We start from the raw sequence: 26,929 nt of genomic DNA on the forward strand, positions 1-26,929 counted from the left end.
ATAGGCTTAATTAGGATGGTCTGGGCAAAGCTTTGCTACAGCAGCATCAAAAGTCTGAGTTACAAGTAGATTCAAATATGGCTTAGTAGGAAGTGAACATAGCCCTAGGCTACACTTAGAAAAAATTATTTTCTCTTCTTTATTAAAAAGCACAGTGGTTGCCTTATTAGCATTTTAAATAACATATATAAAAACACATTCTGTTTCAAATTTCAGTTTCATGTTTCTAATGCAATCAAAACAATTTATTGTTAAAAGGATGGCTTTTGAACATTTGTTCCCATACATAGCCTTTAAGTCTTTTTTTTTTTTCCTCTTTAAGCTCCAGGGAGATATTACATTTTCTCCTGTAAAATAGCAGCTTATTCTAGCTGGAATTATTACATAGGTTATAGGAGGGAGAGTAAAGAGGGAAGTATATATTTGACTTACAAACAGCCTTCTGTGTATAACTGATATGCTTCTCCTACAATTTTGGGATTGTTGTAATTAATAGCGGTGCTATTAGCCCCAAGAATAATTTGCCCAAATAAATCTGCATCACATGCAAGGCTTTGTTCTCGTACTTAATACTTATTGTTATAAAGAAAAAATACTAATGTTTGAAGACCTTGGACAATATATGAACTATCATTTTATTTTATGTCAAACTTTTGCCACTTTATAATGAAGGGTGGGTGGCAGATGAAACACAAAGCTAGATATCATCAGATCCAGGCTCTAAGTCCTTACTTGGGGACATATTGGTCATTTGGCCTGAAACAGGCCATTTAACCTTCTGAAATTCACTTAGTCTCTTCTGGGAAGTGCACCTACCCCAGAAAGATTTTGTGAAATTAATTCCAGTAATGTAGTACAAGTTCTGTGAATCTCACAGCATGCTTCACAAATAAAGTGAAGAATTGTCTCATATCACACACCTGCTAGCGCACCTGGTTGCAGAGACTTTTGGAGGATGCTATGGGTATTTAAGATATGTTGGTAGTATTTCATAGCTGAATTATTAGAAATATAAGTTTAGGTTATAAAAAACTACAAGACCATATAATAAGTAGATACTTCACTATGATTTGGAATTGTCATAGATATATTGGCCATGATCATTTGGAAGCCAGATTTCTTATAATCAGGACTTTCTTCATTTGAGTACCATTGAGTGCCCTGACATTCTTTTTTTGAATCATCCCACCAGAATCCTTGATGAGGCTAAAAACATCTCCTTCAATGCCACTGCAGCCTTCAAAGCTTACAGCAATATCAAGGACTATATTGATGAAGCTGAGAAAGTTGCCAAAGAAGCCAAAGATCTTGCACATGAAGCCACAAAACTGGTAAGAAACAAATGGCACATGTGCTGGGAATGGAAGTCAACCTTTTTGAATTTTTCAAATGTCAGTCAGTCTGAAAAATCACAGTAAGTTGGCATATTTGTTTTGGGTTATTTTTGAAGACCTCTTTTAAAATTTACCTAAAATAAATTCTCAGTATGCTATAATTATAGCGGAACTCTTTTCTCAGTCACCCACTACTACTGTTAGGGTTTTGAAATTATCACAGAAACCAAGCAAGTTTGTGCTACCAACTCACAAAATAAAACAGGCAAAGAGAACACTATGGATAGGGAATTTTATCACCATTATCTCAAATGTCATTAGTAAAAAAGAAAAAAAAGTAACCATTGCATATAATCACACACAAGTTAGTTACATATGAAGTTTGACTATAAAATGCACTTTTTTATAAAACATACTGGATCATATGCTTCTAAACAATTTATACCATGTTTATGAATTAATGAATTTTTATGAATTTTTGAATTAAAAAGCTCTTAACCTTTGGCTACAATCATTGTTCATAATACATTTGAAACAAGTATTTTAGAGTTTGGGCATTCCAAGTTCTATCACATTATTTGAATGCCTTCAATGGTGACAAATCTTTATTCTTTAGATGTAAAGCAACATTTTGTACATAAGTTGTGTGATAGTAAGTTGGTAGTACTATTTCAGGTTAAAAAATATCTCATAGTAATCATCCTGAATAAAATGTTCAGAACCATCATTTATTTATTTTGTTTCACATAGAACCTACCAAACACATGAGAATTTTTTTGGGGAGAAACCTGATTGGACATTTGACTGTGAGTGAAATACACATAAGCAATGGTGTTAAAGAAACCAATCAATATTTTCTTTGCTTCGGTGTTGGGCAAAAATACTTTCTAGGATTTAGGGGATATTAGAGATATCCCCTAAATGAACCAGTCTTAGCAGGTTCATTTTGTGGTCATAATGAAACATCATATTCTATGAGCAATTAGTACTGTTTTTGGTTTCTCTTGAGTGAGCTCTACTAATGCCGTATGTTCTGTTGACTTCTTATTCAAAATAGTGGCATGATCATTGCAGAAGCATTTCCGTGTTCAGTTATCCTTTCAAAATGAATCTACTTTTCAAATCTAAACTAAATTTTAATCCATCTTCTGATAGATAATTTTCTATTTTAAAGACCCTAATTTCAAGTTCACCATTTTCATTTCACCTGTTTTATTGTATGATTATTTTCAGCACCTAAAATGGTGCCTGGCAAATAGTAGGCACTTATGAATGAATGAGTGAATTTTTTCATTATAATTGACACCTTTTATGCCTATTCATAATCTTTTATACCAATAAAAATGTGCTATAGTAATTGCTTCATCCTTATAAATTTCTTGTCACATTTTATGTTAAGGAGGTGTTTAATTTTACCCTAATTTAATACCTTCAGGAAAAATCATTTTTTGCCAACATGAAGTGTGCACTTACTTCTTACCGCCCATGCTTATACATGGTAGGCTAACCAACCTCAAACAGAGAGTGATGGTGAGTTGTAATGCATTACACCGTGTCTGCTGTTATCATTATTCCTTCTCTCTTTCCACAATCATTTAAAAATAATTAAATGTCTGAAAAATTACAAAATAAGTGCTATAGAGAATCACTGATTTATTAAATGACTATCGGATAAGAAAAAGAAGACAATCTGTCCCAGAAATTTTATTGGAATGTTTTTCATGAACAGAATAAATAAAATTTTAGTTTTAATAAATCAGTATAATATAGTTCTACTTTGCTGGAAAAGAAATATATTTGAAAAGCATTAAGTTGAGTAATTAGATAGGACTAACATCCCATAAGTATAAGATATGATATATAAGCTATAGATCAACAGAGAAGAATGAGATTAAATGTATTATTAAGTATAGAAGAGTTCAAAGCTTAACAATACAGAAGAGTCCTCTACTCCTTTGAGTCTAGCCCTATAAAGAAGGAAGAATGTTTTCAATGAAGGAAGAATATTTTCAATAACTTAAAAGGAAAAACAAAGAAACAAATTATACATTTGCAGGAGAAAAGGAAAAGGTCAAGTAATAAAGCAACCAATGACCACTATGAAGAAAGTGGAGGCCAGATAATTTGAGAAGAAAAAAAGCATTGAAAATACCATAAGAAAAGAAACAAAGAAATGATAGAAATAACCTCCAGGCATAATTAAGACAATGTTTAAAATCAACTTTGATTTTTTAAAAATTTACTTGTCTCCCTATATATAAACACACATAGACAATCAAGAATCACATTGAAAGGAAAATATGAGTGAGAAGGAAGTGGATCCTTTATAAGCAGGAGAAAGCTAATACGATTTGTTTGTAGTGCAGTATTATTTTGTAAAGAGTAATAGCTACTTGTCTTGCATAAATAATTTCTTTAAATATCAGAATGAAATATTATCTTAAGAATTTAGACATCATGAAATAACAAATGCTATTTTTCTATTGGTGTCAGGTGAGGAAAGTACTATAAAGCATTTGTTTTCCTACATATAATCGCCAAGAAAATATCTCATTTAGTACTTCTCTAGAGGGTGCAAGGAAAACCGAAAGGAGATATGTCACTCATAAAATGGAATAAAAATGGAATATGGACATCAGTAATTTTTTCTCATCTTAGTTGCGTTGATCCTATAAGAGACTCTAAAATAACAGAGAATTAGATGTTTTTAAAACATTTCCAGGTCATAGATAAACTCAAAGTCTACATTATCTACCAGATCAGATTTTTAAAATTGATGAATGTATTAATGTTCTCTAGAAGGACAGAACTAATAGGATAGATGTATATAAGAAGTGGGGTTTATTAAGGAATATTGACCCACACTATCACAAGATGAAGTCCCACAATAGGCCATCTGCAAGCTGAGGAGCAGGGAAGCCAGCCCAAGTCCCAAAACCTCAAAAGTAGGGAAGCTGACAGTGCAGCCTTCAGTCTGTGGCTGAAGGCCTGAGAGCCCCTGGCAAACCACTGATGTAAGTCCAGGAATCCAAAAGCTGAAGAACTTGGAGTGTGATGTTCAAGGGCAGGAAGTATCCAGCATGGGTAAAAGATGAAGGCTGGAAGAGTCAGAAGATCTGCTCTTTCCACTTTCTTCTGCCTGCTTTTATTCTAGCCACACTGGCAGCTGATTAGATGGTGCCCACCCACACTGAGGGTGGGTCTGCCTCTTCCAGTCCAGTGACTCAAATTTTAATCTCCTTTGGCAACACCCTCACAGAGACACCGAGGAACAATACTTTGCATCCTTCAATCCAATCAAGCTGATACTCAATATTAATAATCACAAGTCCACCCCTTGTCAACATGAACACATACACATCTCCTGAAATCATACATAATCTCCAAATAAAGACAATAATAACGTCATAATTATACCTAACATAATACAGCTATCCCTTGTACAATCAGAAGCACACTAATCCTTAACCTAAATGCTGTTACATAAAGTTAACAACACTTAAATGCTGATATGAAGTCAATAAATTTTATGTCACATGATAAAGGAAAAAGAAAGCAAATGAAGATATTTTCCTAGTACAAGTGTATACCTGCACAAACATATTCTTAACAGAATAAGGAGGAAATATATGACAACTACAGTCTTCATTTCTGCAACTGGCCACGTGGTTGTAGCTGGTATTGATGACTACCTTCTTCTACTACCCATTATGTATTCCCTTTGCCTTCTGCAAGCACCTCAGTGGGTCATGGCTTTTTATCTGGTGGGGTGACCCAAACTTTATTCTGGAAGGGTCTGTGCCATTTGTAGTCCTCTCTGGACTGGGTTGGATTGGGTTGTTGTAGTTTCCCATTGACCTTAAACACAGGATGGTAATATTAAGAGACACCCTATGGGATCTCCTGTATTCCACACATGCTCTTCCTTGCCTTCATTGTGGAATAGTAGACTGATTTCACCTTGATATTGTGGGTCAATCACCCATCCAACACTGTAACTCCCTTCTTAGCCTGTTGACTTGGAAGTAGGAGGGCCCCAGTTGGCCAGGTGGTAATCTTAACTTCCAGTTGAATGGAATCATTGTTGTATCCCTTGGTGACAGCATTCTTCCCTCTGGAACTAAGATGTCTAGGTCAGCAGAACATAATGTTGAGGGAACAGGAAGCAAAATTTTGCTAGTGGGTCACTAGGGGTGATGGTGAGTTGTGCCACTTCCACTTCCACCCCTTGATTCCGGGACCCATGAACCCTGGCTATGGGAGAAACAGTACCATATTTTGGACACTGATTCAAGGCATACACAGCCTTCTGGAGAACTTTACCCCAGTCCGGCAAAGTATTGTCACCTAGTTGGCATTGTAATTATGACTTCAAAAGACGATTCCACAATTCTATCAATCCAGCTGCTTCAGGATGATGGAAAACATGGTAAGACCAGTGAATTCCATGAGCATGAGCCCAGTGCTGCACTTCTTTAGCTGTAAAGTGAGTGCCTTGTTCAGAGGCAATGCTGTGTGGAATACCATGACAGCAAATAAGGCATTCTGGGAGTTCACGGATGGTACTCTTGGCAGAAACATTGGGCGTAGGATGGGCAAACCCATATCCAGAATAAGTGCCTATTCCAGTGAGGACAAACCTCTGCCTTTCCATGATGGAAGAGTTCTGATATAATCAACCTGCCACCAAGAAGCTGGCTGATCTCCCCAAGGAATGATGCCAGATGGAGGGCTCAGTGTTGGTTTCTGCTGCTGGCAAATTGGGCACCCAGCAGTGGCTATAGTCAGGTCAGTCCATGTTGCTGAGCCTATGCATAACCTTCATTCCTGCCACTATGGCCACTTTGTTCATGAGCCCATTGAGTGATGACAGGGTGGCTGGGGAAAGAGGCTGAGTGGTGTCCACAGAATGAGTCATCCTATCCACTTGATTATTAAAATCCTCCTCAGCTGAGGTCACCCGTTGGTGAGCACTCACATAGGATACAAATATCTTCACAGGTTTTGACCACTCAGAGAGGTCCATCCACATACCTCTTCCCCAGATTTCTTTGCCACCAATTTTCTAATCGTACTTCTTCCAAGTCCCTGACCATCCAGCCAAACCATTGGCTACAGCACATTAATTAGTATATAATTACACATCTGGCCATTTCTTCTTCCAAGCAAGTGCACAACCAGGTGCACTGCTCAAAGTTCTGCCCCCTGGGAAGACTTCCCTTTGCCACTGTCCTTCAGGGATGTCCTAGAAAGGGGCTGTAGTGCTGCAGCTGTCCACTTTTGGGTGCTACCTGCATGTCTTGCAGAATCATCTGTGAACCAAGCCCTAGTCTTCTCTTCCTCTGTCAACTGATCATGGGGCACTCCCTGTGAGGCCATCAGTGCAGGCTGGGAGAGAGAAGGCAGGGTGGCAGGAGTGGAGGCCGTGGGCATTTGAGCCACCTCCTCATGCAACTTACTTGTGCCTTTAGGACCAGCTCGAACCTGATCATGTATATACCACTTACAGTTGATGATGGAAGGCTGCTGTGTATGCCCAACTTTATGGCTAGATGGGTCAGAAAGCACCCAGTTCATGAAAGGCAGTTTAGGTTGCATGGTGACTTGATGACCTACAGTCAAACGTTCAGTTTCTACCAAAGCCCAGTAACAGGCCAAGAGTTGTCTCTCAAATGGAGAGTAGTGATCTGCAGAAGATGGCAGGGCCTTGCTCCAAAATCCTAGAGGCCTCCACCTCTAGGAGTCACCTATGGGAGCTGGCCTTGCTCCAAAATCCTAGAGGCCTCCACCTCTAGGAGTCACCTATGGGAGCACGCCAAAGGCTTCAAACAGCATCCCTGTCTGCCATTGACACCTCAAGGACCACTGGATCTGCTGGGTCATATGGCCCAAGTGGCAGAGCAGTTTGCACAGCAGTCTGGACCTGTTGCAGAGCCCACTCAAAATTGGCAGTCTTTCAGGTCACTCAATAAATGGGCCCATTGTAACACACCCAGGAACAATGCTTTGCATCCTTCAATCCAATCAAGTTGGCACTTAATATTAACCATCACAGTGAATGAATAGATTTTCTATGATGTTGGCTCCTTGGAATGACCACCAGAGGCAATAAGCATACTCTCAGTGGCACGAGGATATGAGGCCCTCCTTTGCCCATTTCCACTGGAAATGTCTTAGATGCTTTGCTTTTCAATCAGGTATATCCAAACAACAAACAAACAAATAAAATAAGACTAATGAAGAATTAATTCCATAGTTCAGGTTCTTAAAGATAATGGAAAATTATCACATAGTCTCCACCTGTTTTGAAACATTATCTTCTTTCCTTCCTTTCCTCCCTTTCTCCCTTTCTCTAAGTCAGTGGAAGGTCCTAGTTTAACTTTGATGTGGAAAATTTAGGCAGTCCTCAACCTCTCTAGGTATGCTGAATTAAAAAAAAAAAAGAATCACATTTTTACTTCCCATGGCAAATGGAGTTCTCCTTCTCCTCTTTCTTCTGTTCCTCTTCTTCACCTTGCAATGACTGTCATTTTGTAAAACTTTCTCTCCGTCTCTGTCTCTCTTACACACACATACACTCACAATATTCCTTAATATCTTCTAATCCTGAATTTCCTTTCTCAATTTGTTTAATTAGATCTTCACTAGAAATGAGTATTAGAAATTGGGAAAAGTTTATACTGGTTGTATTAGGGTTCTTCAAATAAATAGAACTATTAGGAGATGGATAGATAGATAGATACATAGATACATTGATTGATAGATGACAGATGAATGGATGGATAGGTGGATAATAGGCTGGTAGATGATGGATAATAGATAGATATAGATAGATAGATAATAGATTAGATGATAGACAGAAAGAAGAAGAGATTTATTATGAAGAATTGGCTTACGTGATTATGGAGGCTGCAAAGTCCCAGAATCTGTGAGCTGCAGATCCAGGATATAGTTCACTTTGAGTCTAAAGGCCAGAGAATCAGGGGAGCTGATGGTATAAACCACAGTTCAAGAACTAGAGAGAAAATGAGATGAGATGAGATGTCCCAGCTCAATCTGTAAGGCAGAAAAAAAGGGGAAGGAATTCCTCCTTTCTTTGCTTTTTGTTCTATTCAGCCCTCAAGAGATTGGGTGATGCACGACCATATTGAGGAGGGCAACCTCTTTTACCCTCATCCAGAAACACCCTCACAGACACACCGAGAAATAATATTTAATCTAGGTGCCCATGGCCAGTCAAGTTGACACATACAATTTACAATCACACTGGCCTTCAACTCCAGCGCACAATGTGGTCTTCCTCTTTATTCTCCAATTTCAAGTTCTCTCACTTGCTAAAATTATCCGTATTTCTTCGGAACCAACATTCTAAAAAATGTTGACCAGGGCTTTCTTAGGCATTTCTAGGAAAAATAATATAAAATACAGAAGAAAGTGAGGGGAGTTTAGATATAATGCATTTTTCATAGAAAAAATGATAGTGGGATGGTTAGTAAAGAACTGTGCTGTGTAAGCAAGATGCAAGCTTTGGACAAAGTGAAGAAAAGGGAAGAAGCCTAGAAAAAATGATATTATACAGAAAGAGAATATTCTTAAATATATGAAATTCTCTTACAGCAAATTTCCCAGTGTTCATTCCTAATACAAGGAGAGTAAAAACTCCATAGAAACCTCAAAAAGAGCTTTTTCTTGCAATGAGGTTAGGTGTCTAAGGAATAAACAGGACTTTTGAAACTTTACTCTTATGGGACAGATCAGTAAGGAGGAAACACGCTGCTAAGAAGCACTGAACTACTACAAATATGCTTCATTTGCTATAAATACACTTCATTCGCTATAAATACATTTCATTCACTGAACTATAATAAAATTCACTTCAAAAGGAATGTGAACAAAATGAAAAGACTTGGATATTAAAGGGGCAAAAGTGAACAAAAAGAAAATGTGTACAAATCTAAGTAAGCATTATGAAAAGCATAATGATAATAATTATTAAATATGTGGAATTAAAAACAAAGTGGAACTAAAACACAAGAGACTAATAAAATGGAAAATGGGGCAGGTAGTCAGTTATTTAATAAAAGTTTTTAAGATTCTTGAATTCTGGGGAGGAAAGCAAAAAGCTAATTAACTCTAGTTTTTACCAAGAATATGTATTAAACATTGAAAAACATTCTAGAAAAATAAAATTGACAGTATTCGAGTTCTCCAGAGAAACGGAACAAATTGGAAGTGTATATATACACAGATATATTATATATTTTAAAGAATTGACTCATGAGATTGTGGGGTCTGGCTGCAGGGAATAGGTGAATATTGCCGTCTTGAATCCAAAGGCAGTTTGGAGGCAGAATTTCTTCTTCTTCAGGGGACTTCAGTAATTCCTCTTAAGGCCTCCGACTGTTGAATGAGGTTCCCCAGCATCATGGAGGGTGACCTGCTTTACTCAAAGTCTACTGACTGAAACGTTAATCACATCTAAAAAATACATTCACAGCAACATCTAGACTGCTGTTTTACCAAAAACCAGGTACCATAGCCTAGCCAAGTGGATATAAATTAACGATCACAAACAGCTAAACATTCCAAACAAGCAGAGAGAGAAAAAAATAAAGAAATGTGAAGGGAAGGAGAATTTTCGATCAGTTCTGTGAAAGACAAAAAAAAAGAAAAACAGAAGCAAATCATAAATATAAAATATAATGGAATTAAATCCAAATACAGCAGTCAGGGTAATTATCACCAGCTGCCTCAAGAAATAACCCCTGAAATCTCACATGATGGACATAATTCAAGTTCATGTCTCACATCACAACCCAATGTGAGTTATACCACCTTTTGCATCTTGTAGTGACACCATACGGTGTAGCCTCCAAGGCAGGGAGGAGAAAAAAATGAAGAGACATGCCGGCCCCTACCATACTGGCTCATGTGGCCTGGACCACGTCTGGTCTGAGTCATTGACCAGAAGTAGCCATGTGCCCCAAGCTAACTGTAAGGGAGGTCTGGAAAAGTAGGAGGCACATAGGATATATGATGAGCACTAACTGTCTCTGCTTCAGGTTGTCTTCATAATAAATGCAAACATTAAAATTGACAGGTTACAATGATTTTTGTATTGGATTAAAACGTCTAAAACAAAGGCATTCGTCTATGTATGACTTACACAAATACCGCAAATCTTAGGGGAACAGAAAGACTGAAAATGAGAGATAAGATACACAATGCAAACTCTAACCAGAAAAAAGCTGGTATGCTACCATTCATAGCAATCAAAAAGACTTTAATTTTTTTAAAAGAGTTATTAAGGACAAAGAAAGTGATCATGATAGAATAAAAGGAACAAGGAAAACTAAAAAATTATGAGCCTGCAAGGTCATAATAACAAAGCCTATGGATAAATAAAGATAAATATATCAGAATGAGAACATTTTCATATATATAATAGGGAATGATTTTACCATATCTCTCTTAAAACTTGATAGGTCAAGCAAAGAGACACAGATTTTAAAAGTACCTTACACAAGATGACTTAATGGCCTTATAGAACTCTATGTCAACTAGATAATTAATTCTACATGCCCCATTCGATGAAGTAACTCATGAAACAAAGGACCACAACCTAGATCACAAAGCAAGTATCAGCAAATCCTAATGATCCAATAGCATCTAGACTACATTCTCTTATCATAATGCAATACAATTAGAAATTGGTGCAAAACAATTGACAAAAAAGTTTTAAAATAAAAAACACACTTCAAAGTAATCCATGGTTTGAGAAGAAAACACAGTTTAAATTTACAAAGTATTTAATAACAGAATGGAAATAAAACTTCACCTCAAAATTTGTGTGTGCAAATAAAGTGGTACCAACAGGAAAATGTACAGTTTGGAATGCAGATATTAGGCAAGGGTAAGAACTGATACTAATTATCTAAGGTTTCTGCTCAAGATGTTTAAAAAAGTACACAGAAAGAAATAAAAATAAAAGCAGAAATTAATGACCTAAGGAAAGGCATTAGACAGGGTTGACAAAACAGCAAGTTGATTCTTAGAATAAACTAGCAAATAAACAGAAGACAAGAACAATTAAGCAAACAAAGAGAGACAACACAAATGAATAAGATCAAGAATGAAAAGGGGATCATAACTGTAGATACATTATACATTGAAAAATAAAAATGGATATATTGTAGTATATGACCAACTTTATTCAAACACATTTGAATACTTAGGTGAAGTAAACAATAAGTTTAGAGCAAAATTTACTCAAAAAGAAATAGTACACCTGAGAACTATAGCCATTAAATAAATTGAATCAGTAGTTAATACAACAAAATAACAATGTGTACAAAAATGTCAAGGACCCATTATGCAATTTGTTCCAAAGAATGGAAAAAGAAGAAAAATTTCCTCAGCTTATTTTATGAGGCTGATACAATCTTGATGGCAAGCCCTACAGAGGACAGTACTACAGAGAAAAACTATAGGCCAGTTATTTAAATAGAGAAGCTATAAATGAAATATTATAAAACCCAATTCAAGTGTACATATTTTAAAGATCTGTAAATATACAGTAAAACATTAACATTTGCCAGATATGGATAATGGGAATAGAGGTGTCTGTATTAATTTCTAATCGTATCTATATTATTTCCTACTTAAATATTTTAATTAAAATGAACCTCGGAGGAGATAGAAAATCGGTCCTGCAATAACATCTGTTCTAAAATAATAAAGAAAATAGGTCTAAAATGGGTCTGGAAATGAAACAACAACCCTTATCCTTTACACCAACAAGAGGTTCTAAATTTCTTTCTTTTTCTAAATTCATGATGCATGCATATTTTAATTTCTTTTAAATAATCAGAGGCTGATAATTGCAAGCAACAATCCCCTAACCTAACTTTTCTCTCAACTAAGCTCACAGCTCCAGGATCAACAATTCCAAATCTTTCAAATATTTCTTCTTTTACTACATCTCTTAGTAATATTATTGTGCCATCATGTATTTCATTAAGTGGGGCATTATCTATTTAATTACTGCTATGATGAAGGAGATGTAGTTCACTTACAGAATATCACATCACATTTTCCCACCCATCAGTTTCCCAATATAGGTACATTACTATGCTTAGATTCTTCATTTTTAACCTAATATACTGAGAGTGTTATTTCCTGTATAAATGATAGACTCTACACTCTTTAAGATGAAGCTATTTATGTCCTCATTCTTCCCTTTAGCTTCCTTTTTTCTTCATCCTCTCAGCTTCTACCTCTTTAACTTTGATATTGTGATAGTCAATAACATTTACATTTTATCTATAACAATAATTGTGCCATGGCAGAATACAGAAGTCCCTTCTCTGAAGTCATTTTATTCCTTAAAGGACTCCCTTTGATTTTTTTTTCAGTGGGCCATTTGATGCTTGATTGCCAGTTGCTCTGTGCAGGAGAGAAGGGGTATTTTGTTCCATAAAATAACTTGCAGTGAATTATTCCTTTTTATTCTCACAACTGACTCTCATTCTCTACCTTACCTGTTCTTTCAGAGGCCTGGCCTTCTCCAAATTTTTTCTACCTCCTTGCTGGCATAAACCCTATAGTGCAAGTTGTGGGTACAATAACTGCAAAAATTGAGGAGCAGGAACTATCTAAATAACCATGGTGGCTGGGTGCAGTGACTCATGCCGGTAATCCCAGCACTTTGGGAGGCTGGGGTGGGAAGACTGCTTGAGCCCAGGAGTTTGAGACCAGCCTGGACAACATGGCAAAACCTCATCTCTACTAAAAATACAAAAATTAGCCAGGCATGGTGACACATGCCTGTAATCCAAGCTACTCAGGCGGCTGAGGTGGGAGGATCCCCTGAGCCTGGGAGGTCAAGGCTGCAGTGAGCCAGGATCATGCCACTGCACTCCAGCCTGCATGACAGAGCAAGACCTCGTCTCACAAAAAAGAAAATAAAAGGCCCATGGTGGTGTGGCTAGGAAAGAGTGCCAACCCTGTCCAAAGGGAAGCTTTCTTTGCTGAAATTATACACCTTCTTTGATCAACTTCTTTTTACTCCGTCATAGTTTTATTCCCCACCAATCTCCCCCGGACAGTCGCTCCAGTTTACTTAGTCTCTGGGTACTATTCTCAGAATTCAAATTTTAAATTAATTAATCTATATTTCTGAAGAGCTGTTTGTTTTCTTACTGTATATTTTCCTTTCTCCATGGGAAAGATTTGCTTGGGAGCCTCATGCAGTCTTGGTGGGAGTTATGTAACCACTGGGCTAGATAGGTCAGGGCACACAGCATGGTGAGCCATTCCCTGGCCAGTTCCATCACCCAGAGCCAGACCCTTTGGGCCCTACACAGACTGCACAGCCCCAGCATGTGGGGGCTTGTATAAGGGAAGTTCTGGTGTCACAGGATCCTTGGAGTGTTGCTTCACCAGCTGGAAACCTCTGTGGCCGGTGGCACCTTTGCCTGAGTTTTGCTCAGGTCCACTGGGCACATTCCACCCACTCAGCCTGGCAGGCTACACTTGGCTCACACTACCACTACTGGGCTGGATCCCACGCCTGCCAAGGGTGATTCAGGGCAGAGTGGCAAGGGGTGTGTGAGTGAGCGTGGGGTCCAGCCACTGTGCACAGCTAAGCGTGCCAGCTGCAGTGGGCTGGGCAGCTCCAGGTCCTGGCTCTATGTGAGGCTGTGGCTGAACCAGACATACTACAAGTGGCTTCCACCACTGGTATCAGGGAATGCGGTGGCACCCAGGAGCTTGGAGATGCCAGGAACCACAGAGTCTGAAAGAGGGTCTCACAGCCCTGGCTCAGGGAGCCCTTAGGTCTCAGCTCCCCAAAAGGCCACAGCCCTTCTCTCCTGCTCATTGCTGTCAACATGGTGAGCTGGGGAAGGGGGTGTGTTTCAGCCTTGTTTGTGTTACAGCTCTCTCATTTCCACCATTTGGGGGGGGTCCCAAGTTCTTGTCCCACATCCAGGAAGAATGAGGTTTGCAGACAACTGGAGGGTGAGCAAGGTGAAGAGGTGCTTTATTGAGTGACAGTGCAACTCTCAGGAGGCCCGAAATGGGTAGCTCCTTTCCACAGGCAGGTAATCCCAGCATCTGTGCAGCACCCTCAACAGAGGTGAGACACACAGTGGGTAGCTCCTATCCACAGGTAGATCATCCTGTTGTCTGCCCACGTCTGGCTGAGTCCGGGGTTTTTTATGGGCTTCAGAGGGGAGGAAGTGTATGCTGATTGGTCCATGGGTGGCCATGAGCTGGCCCAAAAAAAGCACCATAAGTTCTCACTCCAGTTTGTGGAACTGACAATCCAGCCCGCTTCCTTCAGGCAGTCCCTGGCTTGAAGGTGGAGCTTCAGTGAGGGCCCACCCCTTTCCAGCCAGGAGCCTGTATGCCTCCTGCCACCACCAACCTGCCATCCACGGTGCCCACTGGCACCCAGGCTGTTCATGCCGAGGGTCACCTTCAGGCCCACGCAGAGCCACCCTCAACTCCCCCTTGGCCTCCCTAATGTGCTCCTTGGCACCCAAAATCCATAAGGGGCCAAGATAGCAGGGGGCTAGAGTGTCAGTTCCGCCCCGAGCATATGCACACCTAGCTGGGTTGCAACAACCTCAACTTTTCTCTGAAATCAGCATGCGTGCCGGGAACAGGGAGAGGCCAGGAAGAAGGAGCAGGCACTTCTGAGCCTGTAGGGGAAGGAAGGTGGCCCGAGAGCACAGGGATGCCTGGGTCCGCAGCTGGCTGGGTGGCTGCAGCTGCACCCAGTAGGGCAGGGCTCCCCCACCTTCAACTCGGAAGGGGACATGGCTCCCACTCGTTCCTGGCTCCCACCAGCTCTGTGGACCACAAAGCCAGACAGGCTGACACTGCCATTACTGAGACCCTCTTGCTCTCAGAAGAGTTTTCATGGCCTGCTGCCTTTGTTTTCACTGCTTGGTGACTGTGGTGTTTGTTTTGTTCCTATTTCCTTTTCTCAGAAAAGAAAGTCCTTAGAATTAAAATTTAAGCTGACAATAGATCCCCTCTCCCCAGGGAGTGGAAATATGGATATCCCTAAAGGTCTTGAGTGTTTCCGTCTTTCACTATTTTACACTCAGTATTCCATGATTTTTATCTAGATATGCCTGGTGGACAACAGGTGATTGCCAAATATAGGTTGTCCCTCCCATCTCCAAATTCTGATGCTAGAAATCAGGAATGGCTATGATAGTCCAGATTTTCAGAATTGATAAGATATTTATATTACCCTAAGAGATTTGGAAGTTGAACAGAATAAAAAAATTCAAAATAAAAGTAAATAAAATTACTTTCTTTACCTGTTTATTTTGAGATCATGTGTAAATATCAGTGAATGTGATGTCATATAGGATTTTTTTTTATTGATCAGAATTAGGTTCAAGTTGTATTCTGGAACCTTCTAATCAAATTGAGGGAAGATGCTAGCAGGTCAGAATTTGGGAATTAGATGATCTGGCTCCAAATTCAATACATACTGTCTATGTAATTAGCTGTGTCACCTAATGTACCAATAATGCCTTTTCAAGAAACATTGTGCAGTCTGTTCTGATTCCTCCGTTGGCTTAATTCCTATAATAAATATAGTTTCCAAAGTTTATAACTTAATTTTCAGAATTTATTTATTTTAATTGACAGATAAAAGTGGTATATATTTATCATGTACAACATGATGCTTTGAAATAAGTATACATTGTGGAATGGCTAAATCGAGCTATTTAAAAATATGCACTACCTCACATACTGGTCATTTTTTTGTGTTGAGAACACTTAAAATCTACTCTCTTAGCAAAGCCACACTGGCTTTAGTGATTTTTTTTTTTTGTACATGATACTCTCATTTGGGCCAATAATTTTTTTAAAAGTCTATTGGAAGCAGAGAAGTAAATTTTTTGACCCAGCCTTAAATGTATTTAAAAGTTCAGGGCATAAAATGATAGATGTCTCAGGGTTTGTGTCATCAGTCAGAAACACAGAAACTCTTTTGAACAATGCCACAATGCAATCTAAGTTTGATCTAATTTTCTTCAAGACAACGATGCTCTTGGTGCCATCCTACCTGCTCTTTATGATTTCTGCCCATAAGTAGAATAATCAAGAGGTGAGATTGATGTTGTATTTGATTCTGGACATTAACTAGAGGGAAAACTTGAAGCCCTCTAAGAATGGTGTCTAACTTAATGGACACCTCTCCATTACCTTTACTCAAAACCAAGACTCTTTGTGGTATCTGCCCACCCCACCTCTAGTAGCCAGCTGCTAGTCCAGTGTCTGTCTCATTGAAGCAGTCTAGTGGTACACATAGCTGCTGAGCAATTATGTCTGTCACGCTGTAATTGAAGAAAACCATCCTTACTTAGTTTCATGTTTTTGAATGCTCCCTTGATTGTCCTTCTTGGTGTTCCCATCAAGCTAAAAATCCGCACTCACAAATTTTAAATTATCATGAGCAATTTGGAGGATTTCCTATTTCATCTCTGAGTCTCCTTTGCGTGCTCAGCTGCTTTCAATCTTGACAGAGACTCATCTGACCCATCTACCACCCTTAGGATATGCTATGCAATGCCAGGGACCTACAGCCTTTTAAGAGATTTTTGACCAAGGCCATCTCTTTGGGGTGTTTCTTGACTCATTTTTTACTCATTATTTAATTTTAATAACCTATAGTACTTAAAAATGTACAGTACTATATAAAGCACCTTAAAAATTGATGCATGGTGATTTTCTTATTTTAAAATTGTGTATGATTTTTTAAATTATTACAAAAGCAGCTTATGTCTATTAGAGAAAATAGGAAATACAGAAAAGCAAGAAGGAGAAAATATAAAATGTGCATACGAATAATTACTTTTGTAATATCATTGTATATCTACTCATATCTTTTCCTATGCAAATAGTTTTTGTACAAATGGGTGATATTTATATAACTGTTTCATAACTTACTATAGGAATTAACATCACATACATATTTTTAAAAAGAGTCTCAAAAATATATTTTTAAAATATATATTGAACTAGATTCCACTATTTATTCTGAGAATTTACATTATTATAGTAAGAACATTATCCTTGATTTTGATTCATAGTCTAACATACCAAACTCTAAATTTCTTCTGTTACTCACTTTACATAAACACATTGCAGCCAGTCACCAACCCTTACATATATCCCTGCACAGTTTGAGCAGTTTTCTTTATTGAAAATAGTTTAAATTTAAAATCATCTAAGTTTTATATTATCTTGGCACATTAACCCCTGTGGAAATGTGTAAGACTTCTCTTCTAAAATAAATTATTTCATAAAGAGAGAGAGTAATAGAATAAGTCATAAACCATGCTGATGAATTTTTAGTTACTACTGTCTTTAAAAGGTAAACAAAAAAAAAAGAAAAGAAATATTTTACATCTTCTTTTAGAGGCAACTCTTTCAATGAATTCAAAAAATTCATCTCTAATAAAAAAGTAATTTGAGGAACATTTAGGAAAAAAGCCATAATATATAAAGCAATGTAAACAATAACTTTTAAACTTGCTTGTTTAGAAAATCACTGGGGTGCATTACGGGTTAGTCAGCCGGATAAACTCTAACTTGCCTTCACGTCTCATCATCACACCTTCCTCCTCCAACAGAGCCTCCTCTGACAGCCACACATCTAGGCATTTCTGTGCTTCATTATGGTAATGATTGTCTTTTTTTATAAGTGACTATATTTGTTTGTCTTTCCCCTTCCCTCCACTCCAGTTCCATTAGGGAAGGCATAGTCTTTCCATTTTGAATATTTGGTGCTTGAGACAAATAAAAAGTTTTGTTGGGTAAATAAATCAATTCACTTATCTATTAATCAATGGCAGTATGCTTTAGCAAGAGTAATTATGAATATCTAATGAATAGTAGAAAGAGGAAAACTAACATGTATTAAAATGCAATTAAATGCCAAGCCATCTGTGGAATCCTAACAGACTTTATAATTTCATTTTTTCCTACTATAATGATGTCTTAAATTATCTCACATTTTCATAAACAATTATTAACTAATAAAAACATACAGTAACTTACATAAAAATAGACTGTTTTGCATGATATAGTTGAAATTTTTATATAACTTGTATATCCATATATATGAACATATATATGTATACAGACACAGAAAGAGAATACCAAGAATTTATTGTTTAAAAAAAAATCTCTAAAAAGCAAGAAACAAAATATCTTGCAACTCAAAGAATCTCATTTATATTTCACATATGCTGTAGACACAGCTCAGGAACTCAGATGTGATGCTTATGAATATGTATAAAGTATAATTAGCTTAGAAAATGCTGCTTCATCACCTGTCCCAATATTGTTGATGTGCTTCAATAACTTACCAAGCAATGCTGGAAAAGGTTCTCTCCAAATTCCAGTGAGTTGAAACGGTGCTTTTCACCCATAACATGTTAGTGTTTTCCATTCCCTTATCATATGAAAAGCCTGTCCTTTAAACCCGGATTGCTGGCAGACTGCTTGTAACTGACAGTTGTACACCATAAGCTCTTTACTTTAATATTTTAGAGAGCTTCTTGAAACATTGAGGCAATGTTTCAAGAGGAAAATGAGATTTTCCTCCAAATCTCTTGACTTTTAACCTCTCAATTCCACGGTGCTTGCATGAGGTGACTACTCTCTTTTCTCTGGCCTATACTATTACAATAACCAATTGATGGCTCCTTTTTTCCCACACAGCTGCCCAATTCATCTTCCTGGACTACAGCTCTGATCACACTCTCCTACTCAGAAACTTTCAATGCCGCCAAATTGCTCATTGCTCAGTTTCCTTACTCGCACATTCAAACTTTCCAGAAATTGACTCTGACCTGTCTAATAGCCTTACTTCTCCACATTGCCCTTGACGAAGCCTACAATCTTAGAGAGCTGAAATACTCACTCTCACATCCACGCATCAAAAGTCCCTGCCTGCCTCCCTGCCTTTCCTTATAGAATTTCTACTATATCTTCTACATTCCTGTATATACTACCTGCCTCCTTTCATCTGAGCAAGGAGTGGTTGATTAAGGATCCAGGAAGAAATCACTGACTTCCTAAAAAGCAGGAAAGAAAAAAATTGCCTGGAAGCAAAGAGCAGGTGATATTCAGAAATGCAAGAAGATAGAAAATTAGCAACATGGAGGTCTGTATCAGTAGATAGCCTTCAGTCAGGGCTGTCATGTTTCTGGATGAAGGTGCAAGAGCCCGTGGAAAATCAATACATTGATAATCATCCAGCCAGACTAATCAGAAAAAAATCAGAAAAGTCACCAACTACCAATATCAGGAATACAAGAGGTGAAATCACTACAACTTCTGCAGATAGTAAAGGATGTTAAGAGGATATTATGAACAATTTTATGGCAATAATTCAACAATTTGGGTAAAAAGGGCAAATTCTTTGAAAATCACAAACTACCAAAACTCACAAATAATCTGAATAGTTCTATATTCATTAGAGAATTTAATTTGTAGTTCAAAACCTTCACACACACAAATTCAGTTCCAGATGACTTTACTTGTGAATTCCACCAAACATTTAATGAAGAAATAATAAACTCTTTCAGAAAATTGAAGAGGAGAAAATACATCCAACCTCATTCTACGAGGCCAGTATTACTCTGATACCAATGTCAGACAAAGATAGTTTTTAAAAAAGAAAATTATGTTATATAACAATATCCCTCCATGAGCATAGATGCAAAAGTTCATGGCAAAGTTATAACAAATCTAATGATTTACTCAAAGGATTATACATTATCACTAAATGAGATTAATGCCAGGATGTAAGATTGGTTTAATATTTGAAATTAGTCAGTGTAATTTACCATATAGCAAACTAAAAAGCAAACTATATGATCACCTCAATTGATACAGCAAAGGCATTTGACAAAATGCATCCTTTTTTTAAAAAAAAAAACTGCCTACTAAGAGTAGGGGAACTTCACTACCTGATCACTATAAAAACTTATTTTTTTAAAAAAACCTAACAGCTAAAATCATACTTAGCACAAGACTAAGATTAGGAAGAAGGCAAGGATACCTGCTTCCATTATTTCCATTTAACATTGACTAGAGAGGCTAGCCAGTACAAGGGACAAGAAAAAGGAAATAAATGGCATCCAGATTGAAAAATAAGTACAATTGTTTCTATTCACAGATACTATAGAAGTCTAAGCATAAAATCCTGGTGGTTCATGCCTGTAACCCTAGTGCTTTAGGAGGCTGAGGCAGGTGGATCGCTTGAGGCCAAGAGTTTGAGACTACCTGGGCAACATAGCAAGACCTCATCTCTACAACCAAAAAAAAGTTTAAAAAGCATAAAATAAAATGCTATCTATTAAAAAAAAGTTACTAGAACTAATAAGTGAGCTTACCAATGTTATAAGGTACAACATCTATACGTGAAAATCAATCATTTCAAAGACTGGCAAGGATACGTTGGAAGTTGAAATTAAAAGGTTACAGTTTATGATAGCATTAAAAATGTGAAAGACCCCCTACACTGAATACTCTGGAGATAAATTAAAGAAAATCTAAATAAATCAAGAGATATACCATGTTCATAGATCAGAAGATTCAATATTCCTATAATCCTAGTTTATACATATTGACCTACACATTCAATGCAATCCCAGTAAAAATCCTAGCAAGCTTTTTTCCTAAAAATTGACAGGTATGTTTTAGAATTCATATGGAATTGGGAAAGAGAAAAATGTTGGAAAGGTTATACTACCTGACTTCAATACTTACTACCAAGCTATGGTAATCAGAAAGTGTGGTGTTGGTATCAATATTGACAAATAGATTATTAGAATAGATTAAAGAGTCCAGACATAGATCCAGACATGTATGGTCAAATGATTTATGACAAAAATACAAAAGCAATACAAGGTATATTTAACAAATTCTACTAGAGGAATTGAATATCCATGAACAACAACAAAAAAAATGAACTTCAGTCTGTATCTTGCACCATATTCCAAAATTAACTCAAAAGAGATGCTAGACCTAACTGTAAAACATAAAAATATAAAACATCTAAAAATATATAAGAAAAATCTTTATGATCTTGGGTAAAGCAAAGATTCTTAAATACAACACCAAAAGCATATCCTCAAAAGGAAAACAAAATTAACAACTTAAACTTCATCAAAATTGAGAACTTCTTCCCTTCAAAAAAAAAAAAGCACTTTTAAGAAAATGAAAAGATAACTACAAACTAGTAGAATATATTTCCAAATTACATATCTGATAAAGGACCCATATCCAGATTATTCATATATATCATTCAAAACTTAAAAATAAGAGCAAATAACCCAAGAAAATTTGAACAAAAGATTTAAACAGGCCACCAAAGAAGGTGGAAAATAAGCAAGTGAAAAGATGCTCAATGTTATTAGTCATAAGGAAAACACAAAGCAAAACCAAAATGATGACCAGTTAGAATGTCTAAAATTTTAAAAGACAGGTTATACCAAGTATCAACAAAGATGTAGGCACATGCAGCTCTCATACACTGGTGGTGGGAATATAAATAGTTCAGATACTTTAGAAAAGAGGTTGATAATTTCTTAAAAACATAAACATAAATTACCATATGATCTAGCCATTCTGCGTTTATGTATTCACTCCAAGACAAATGATGGCGTATGTTCACCCAAAAATTTGTACACAGATGTGTACATATCCCTATGATGAAATACTTACCAATAAAAAGGATCAAATATGGATACACACACAACATGGATAAATGTCGAAACTATGTTGAGTGAAAGAAGCCAGACAAAAAGAGAGTATATGCAGAATGGTTCCATTTATATAAAATTCTGTGAAATGCAAACCTACAGTGATGGAAAGCAGATCAGTATTTGTCTGGGGGCAGAGGGAAGAGAAGGAAGGATAGAAGGAAGAGATTCAAAAGAAATGATGAAATATATTCTCTACCATGGTTGTGGTAATGGTCTCATGGGTGTATATATTCAAAACTTATCCAATTGTAAATTGGTTTGCATGGTTTATTTATGCCAGTTTTACTTCAATAAAAGTATTAAACAGTATTAGTCATCTCTGGTCATAGTCCCTCCACAATTTCCACAGCTTAGATTTTAGCCTCTTTCACTGTTGTTTGGGCCATCTTCCTCTTTTCTCTCTTACCAATTCCATTTATTTTCTTTTTTAAATTCTTTTTACATTTTTAATTTTTGAAACTTGTATTTTAGGTTCAAAGGTACATGTGCAGGTTTGTTATATAGGTAAACTCTTGTCATGGAGGTTTGTTGTATAGATTTCATCATGCAGGTACTAAGTCTACTACCCAATAGTTATTTTTCTCTGATTCTCTCCCTCCTCCCACTAGCTACCCTCAAGTAGGCCTCGGTGTATGTTGTTCTCCTCTTTGTGTCCATATGTGCTCATCATTTAGCTCCCACTTATAAGTGAGAACATGCCGTATTTGATTTTCTGTTCCTGCATTAGTTTGCTAAGAATAGTGGCCTCCAACTCCATCCATGTTCCTGCAAAGGACATGATTGTGTTTGTTTTATGACTGCATAGTATTCCATGGTGTATATGTACCACATTTTATTTATCCAGTTTGCCACTGATGCTATTCCTTATTTTCTTATGTTCAGCAAATCAACCTTTTCTCCCCACTTTAATCCTGTGCCTCACTTTGCACACCTGAAGTTAGCTTTAAAATTATGACTTTTAAATGCTTGTCAGATTACATTCTTACAAAAGGTATTCACACTCCAGGCCTGGGGAAAGCTGTTTTCTTTTTTTGTCTAGTTTCATCTAGTACTATAAATGGCCCATATTATCTTGACAATTCAGGATTGTATTATCATCCTTTGTCATTTTCCTACAATAAGGTTGGCATCTACTGAGACCTACTTTACTTCTATACATTTTATCCCTTTCCAAATTGACTCGGACTCCTGAGCTTCAAAAATTCTTCTCTCCACTTTTTAGAGTTTTCTCTTGTCTTTGCTCATTGTCAGACAGATTGTCAGCTGTCACTTCTGCTGTTTTCATGTGTTTGTTTAGAGAATCTTCACACATTCTTTCATTGTAATTTCCTGTCTCTAAACTGTTTTGATTCAGAAAACCTATAACCAAGGGAGTAAAAATGATATGTAAATTTGGAACAAATATAGAATCTGAGTGGGTAACCTGAGGCTTACTTTGTGAGTTAAAGTGCACTGCATCTGTGCCATTAATTTTGACACTGTTTGTCTTTTCCAAGACAAATGACACATATGTGATGTTACTGTATCTAATTCCCAAGAGAACTGTAGCAATGAGAATTCCTGTTTTTCCCAGTGGAAAACATCATCAGTTTTCTGGAGAATAATTTGTCAAGGTTGTCTTTTGCAAGAACTATGTTCAGTGTTCTTTTTTATTTATGTAGATGTTTCCAATATATCTTTTTGTAGATATCATAGTATTGTACAATCATTCTGTTCTATGAGCAATCGATTATTTACCTGAAAGCTGTTAGAATCATACATTAAAATAAATTTGACCACAGCCATACCAAGTTCTGTAATCTTTTCTAGTTTAATGTTCAAATAATGTGACTGATAAAAATAATGTAACTAAGGCAGTCCAGATGCCTTTAACGAGTGTTATGTCTGTGATAATCTGAGTTCAGATTTATATCTTCAACAGTAAATATTTAGCATTCTCCAACCCTTCTTGCACTTGCAATACTTTTCCAATTTAAAATTTACACATAAGATCCTATTTGATTCATCTCTTGGTATATATGAATTATGTAATGATTGCTGAGGAGCAAACACTATTAAAATGGGTAACTAGACATTCAAGTTAAACATTCCTTTTCCCATATCATTCTATTAACTTTGTGTCACCTTTTTTAATCTAAATCTAAACAAATATATCTTTGCTTGGAGATAATTGTGGCTCAGAGATTGTCATTTAGAAGAATGTGTTTTGCCATACCGCTTTAAGATGCATTTTTTAAAAGGAGCAGTGTTCTTTCTCATTTCAGCACTTGGGAGATACAGGCAATGCTCCCCTCTCAGTCCACAACTAGAGTGAAATTTGCTTAAGGATAAAGTCAGGGGATGTGTTTAGTTCTTAATTTGCTTGACTTCTGCAGCACGTCATAATGCTGCTCAGTTATGTCCTTGCAACACCGCCAGTTATCATGCATTGAGTCACTTCTGCATCTCTTAATTTCCATAGTGTCATGCTCTCCTAATTTCTCCTTTTCCTCTGTGGAATGCCAGTCACCTTGCCAGCTCCACCTTCTCTGCCTACTCCCTAAACATTGAAGTTCCTAAGAACTCTGTTCTAGATCTTCTTCTCATACCATAATAAACAGTCTCCTAACTTTAACTACCAAATATGTGCTAATAATTTACAATTCTATATCTGCAGCCCAGAGCTCTTTCCTGAAGGCAAACTCTGTGTACCAACTGCCTTCTGGATCCCTCCACTCCATTATTCTATGGTTTTAGATGTATGACATTTGTTTTTCTGTCCACAGGCAACAGGTCCTCGGGGTTTATTAAAGGAAGATGCCAAAGGCTCTCTTCAGAAAAGCTTCAGGATTCTTAACGAAGCCAAGAAGTTAGCAAATGATGTAAAAGGTCAGTGTGGCCATAGTTTTTATTATATTCCAGTTAATCAGGTTGTTACTGATAAGATATTCTGTCACACTATTGGAGAATATAATTTCTTTAACATGATTTTTGTGATGATTCTATAATCTATTTAATGCAAGTAAACTCTCTCACTAGTTTTACAAAATGTTGTCTACCTATCTCACTTCAAGTAGGGTAATATTTCATAATTTGTAAGTCTTATTTCTATAGCATCACTTCATCTATATCTAATGTATAGTAACTTTTAGTGTAATAAGTTTTTAAGAGTATCAAACCCAGGCCAGCCATAGTGGCTCACACATGTGATCCTAGTGCTTAGGGAGGCCGAGGCAGGAGGATCCCTTGGTGCCAAGAATTTGAGACCAGCCAGGGAAGCGTAGCAAGATCCCGTCTCTACAAAACATTTTTTAAAAATTTAGTCAGATGTAGCACTGTGAGCGCATAGGCATAGCTACTTGGAAGGCTGAGCCAGGAGGATCACTTTAGCCCAGGGGCGTGAAGTTACCGTGAGTTGTGATCACACTACTGTACACCAGCCTGGGTAACAGAGTAAGACCCTGTCTCTAAAAAGAAAAACAAAATTAAAAACATTTTTCTTTTTCTGAGATGAAGTCTTGCTCTGTCAACCAGGCTGGAGTGCAGTGGTGCGATCTTGGCTCACTGCAGCCTCTGTCTCCCAGGTTCAAGTGATTCTCCTGCCTCAGCCTCCTGAGTATCTGGGATTACAGGTGCATGCCACCACACCTGGCTAATCTTTGCATTTTGAGTACAGACAGGGTTTCACCATGTTGACCAGGCTGGTCTAGAACTCCTGACCTTAAGTGATCCTCCCACCTCGGCCTCCCAAAGTGCTGGGATTACAGGCGTGAGTCACTGTGCCCGGCCCTAAATACATTTTTCTTGTATTTTATTTCGATTCAGGAATCAAAATACACAAAATATCTACTGCTATATTATGGGTTTTATGTTAAGAATATATCATTAAACATGGGTGCTCTCTATACGAGCCATTCCATTTATTATTTCATGCACATATCTCTTGTCTCCCATTTGAACTGCCACCTGTTTCTCCAGTTTCATTCCCTACCATTTTCTGTCTCATATCTGTCTCCCTACCCTTACCTAAGTATTCATAATTCCTCCCAAACATACTACTATTCCAAGCCTTCATGCTTTCAGTATTATTTCTTCCCCTTGGAATGCCTCATCCTTCACCTCTCTTCTTTGTCTAACTGCTTTCTTCCAGACCTTCAGGATTTAGTTCAAATGCCATCATTTCCAGGAAACCTAACACCTCATCTGATTTACATGCCCCGTCTCTGGTATAGTTTTCTCATAGACTTGTCAAACCACCACAATCATGGACTAATTAATATTGCATCTTCTTTTACAATTTTTAAAATTTTTTTATTGATGCATAATAGATGTGTAAATTTTTGGCATTCCATCTTCTTGAGGAAAGACATGGGGTTTTGCTAACTGTGTATTCCTAGAATGCATAATACTGACTAGCTCAAACGAGGAAATACTTATTTTTTACAATAAATGGTGTTGGCTTATCTTACTTATCTTAGAAGAGGTTTTAAAATCATTTACATTTGGCACGTTTTGGTCTAGTAGAAGCTGATATGGAATTTCAAGTTCTATCTCCATTATAAGTAAAATTTTAATAGTACAATTCTTCAGGCTGTGTATTACAGGTGAAATAAAACTCCCTACACACATAATTCTGCTCAGCAGGTACCTCTTATTACAATCTGAAGAATGACTATAAAAAGCCAAAACCTGTGTTCCTATTGGACAAATGGACTCAATCCCGTGACTTTGTGGTCACTCCTTCCTATCTCATACCCTTGCCCGGGGCTGGGAATAGGGAGGAAGGGAGCGACGTGATTCATGCAA

The 26,929-nt window shown here is 37.2% G+C and overlaps 1 protein-coding gene across 3 annotated transcripts in view; it reads left to right on the forward strand.

The window, feature by feature from the left end:
* The window catches only part of LAMA2 (laminin subunit alpha 2), a 652,245-nt gene that overhangs the window by 537,547 nt on the left and 87,769 nt on the right, over window positions 1-26,929 (forward strand). For all 3 annotated transcript variants that reach the window (XM_054558144.2, XM_054558145.2, XM_054558146.2), the window contains 2 exons: window positions 1,193-1,331; window positions 24,910-25,012. In XM_054558144.2, coding sequence (XP_054414119.2) covers window positions 1,193-1,331; window positions 24,910-25,012 — 242 coding nt within the window. The remainder of the gene's footprint in view (window positions 1-1,192; window positions 1,332-24,909; window positions 25,013-26,929) is intronic.

The sequence above is a fragment of the Pongo abelii genome, chromosome 5, assembly GCF_028885655.2.
Source record: "Pongo abelii isolate AG06213 chromosome 5, NHGRI_mPonAbe1-v2.0_pri, whole genome shotgun sequence".
Classification (NCBI taxonomy): Eukaryota; Metazoa; Chordata; class Mammalia; order Primates; family Hominidae; genus Pongo; species Pongo abelii.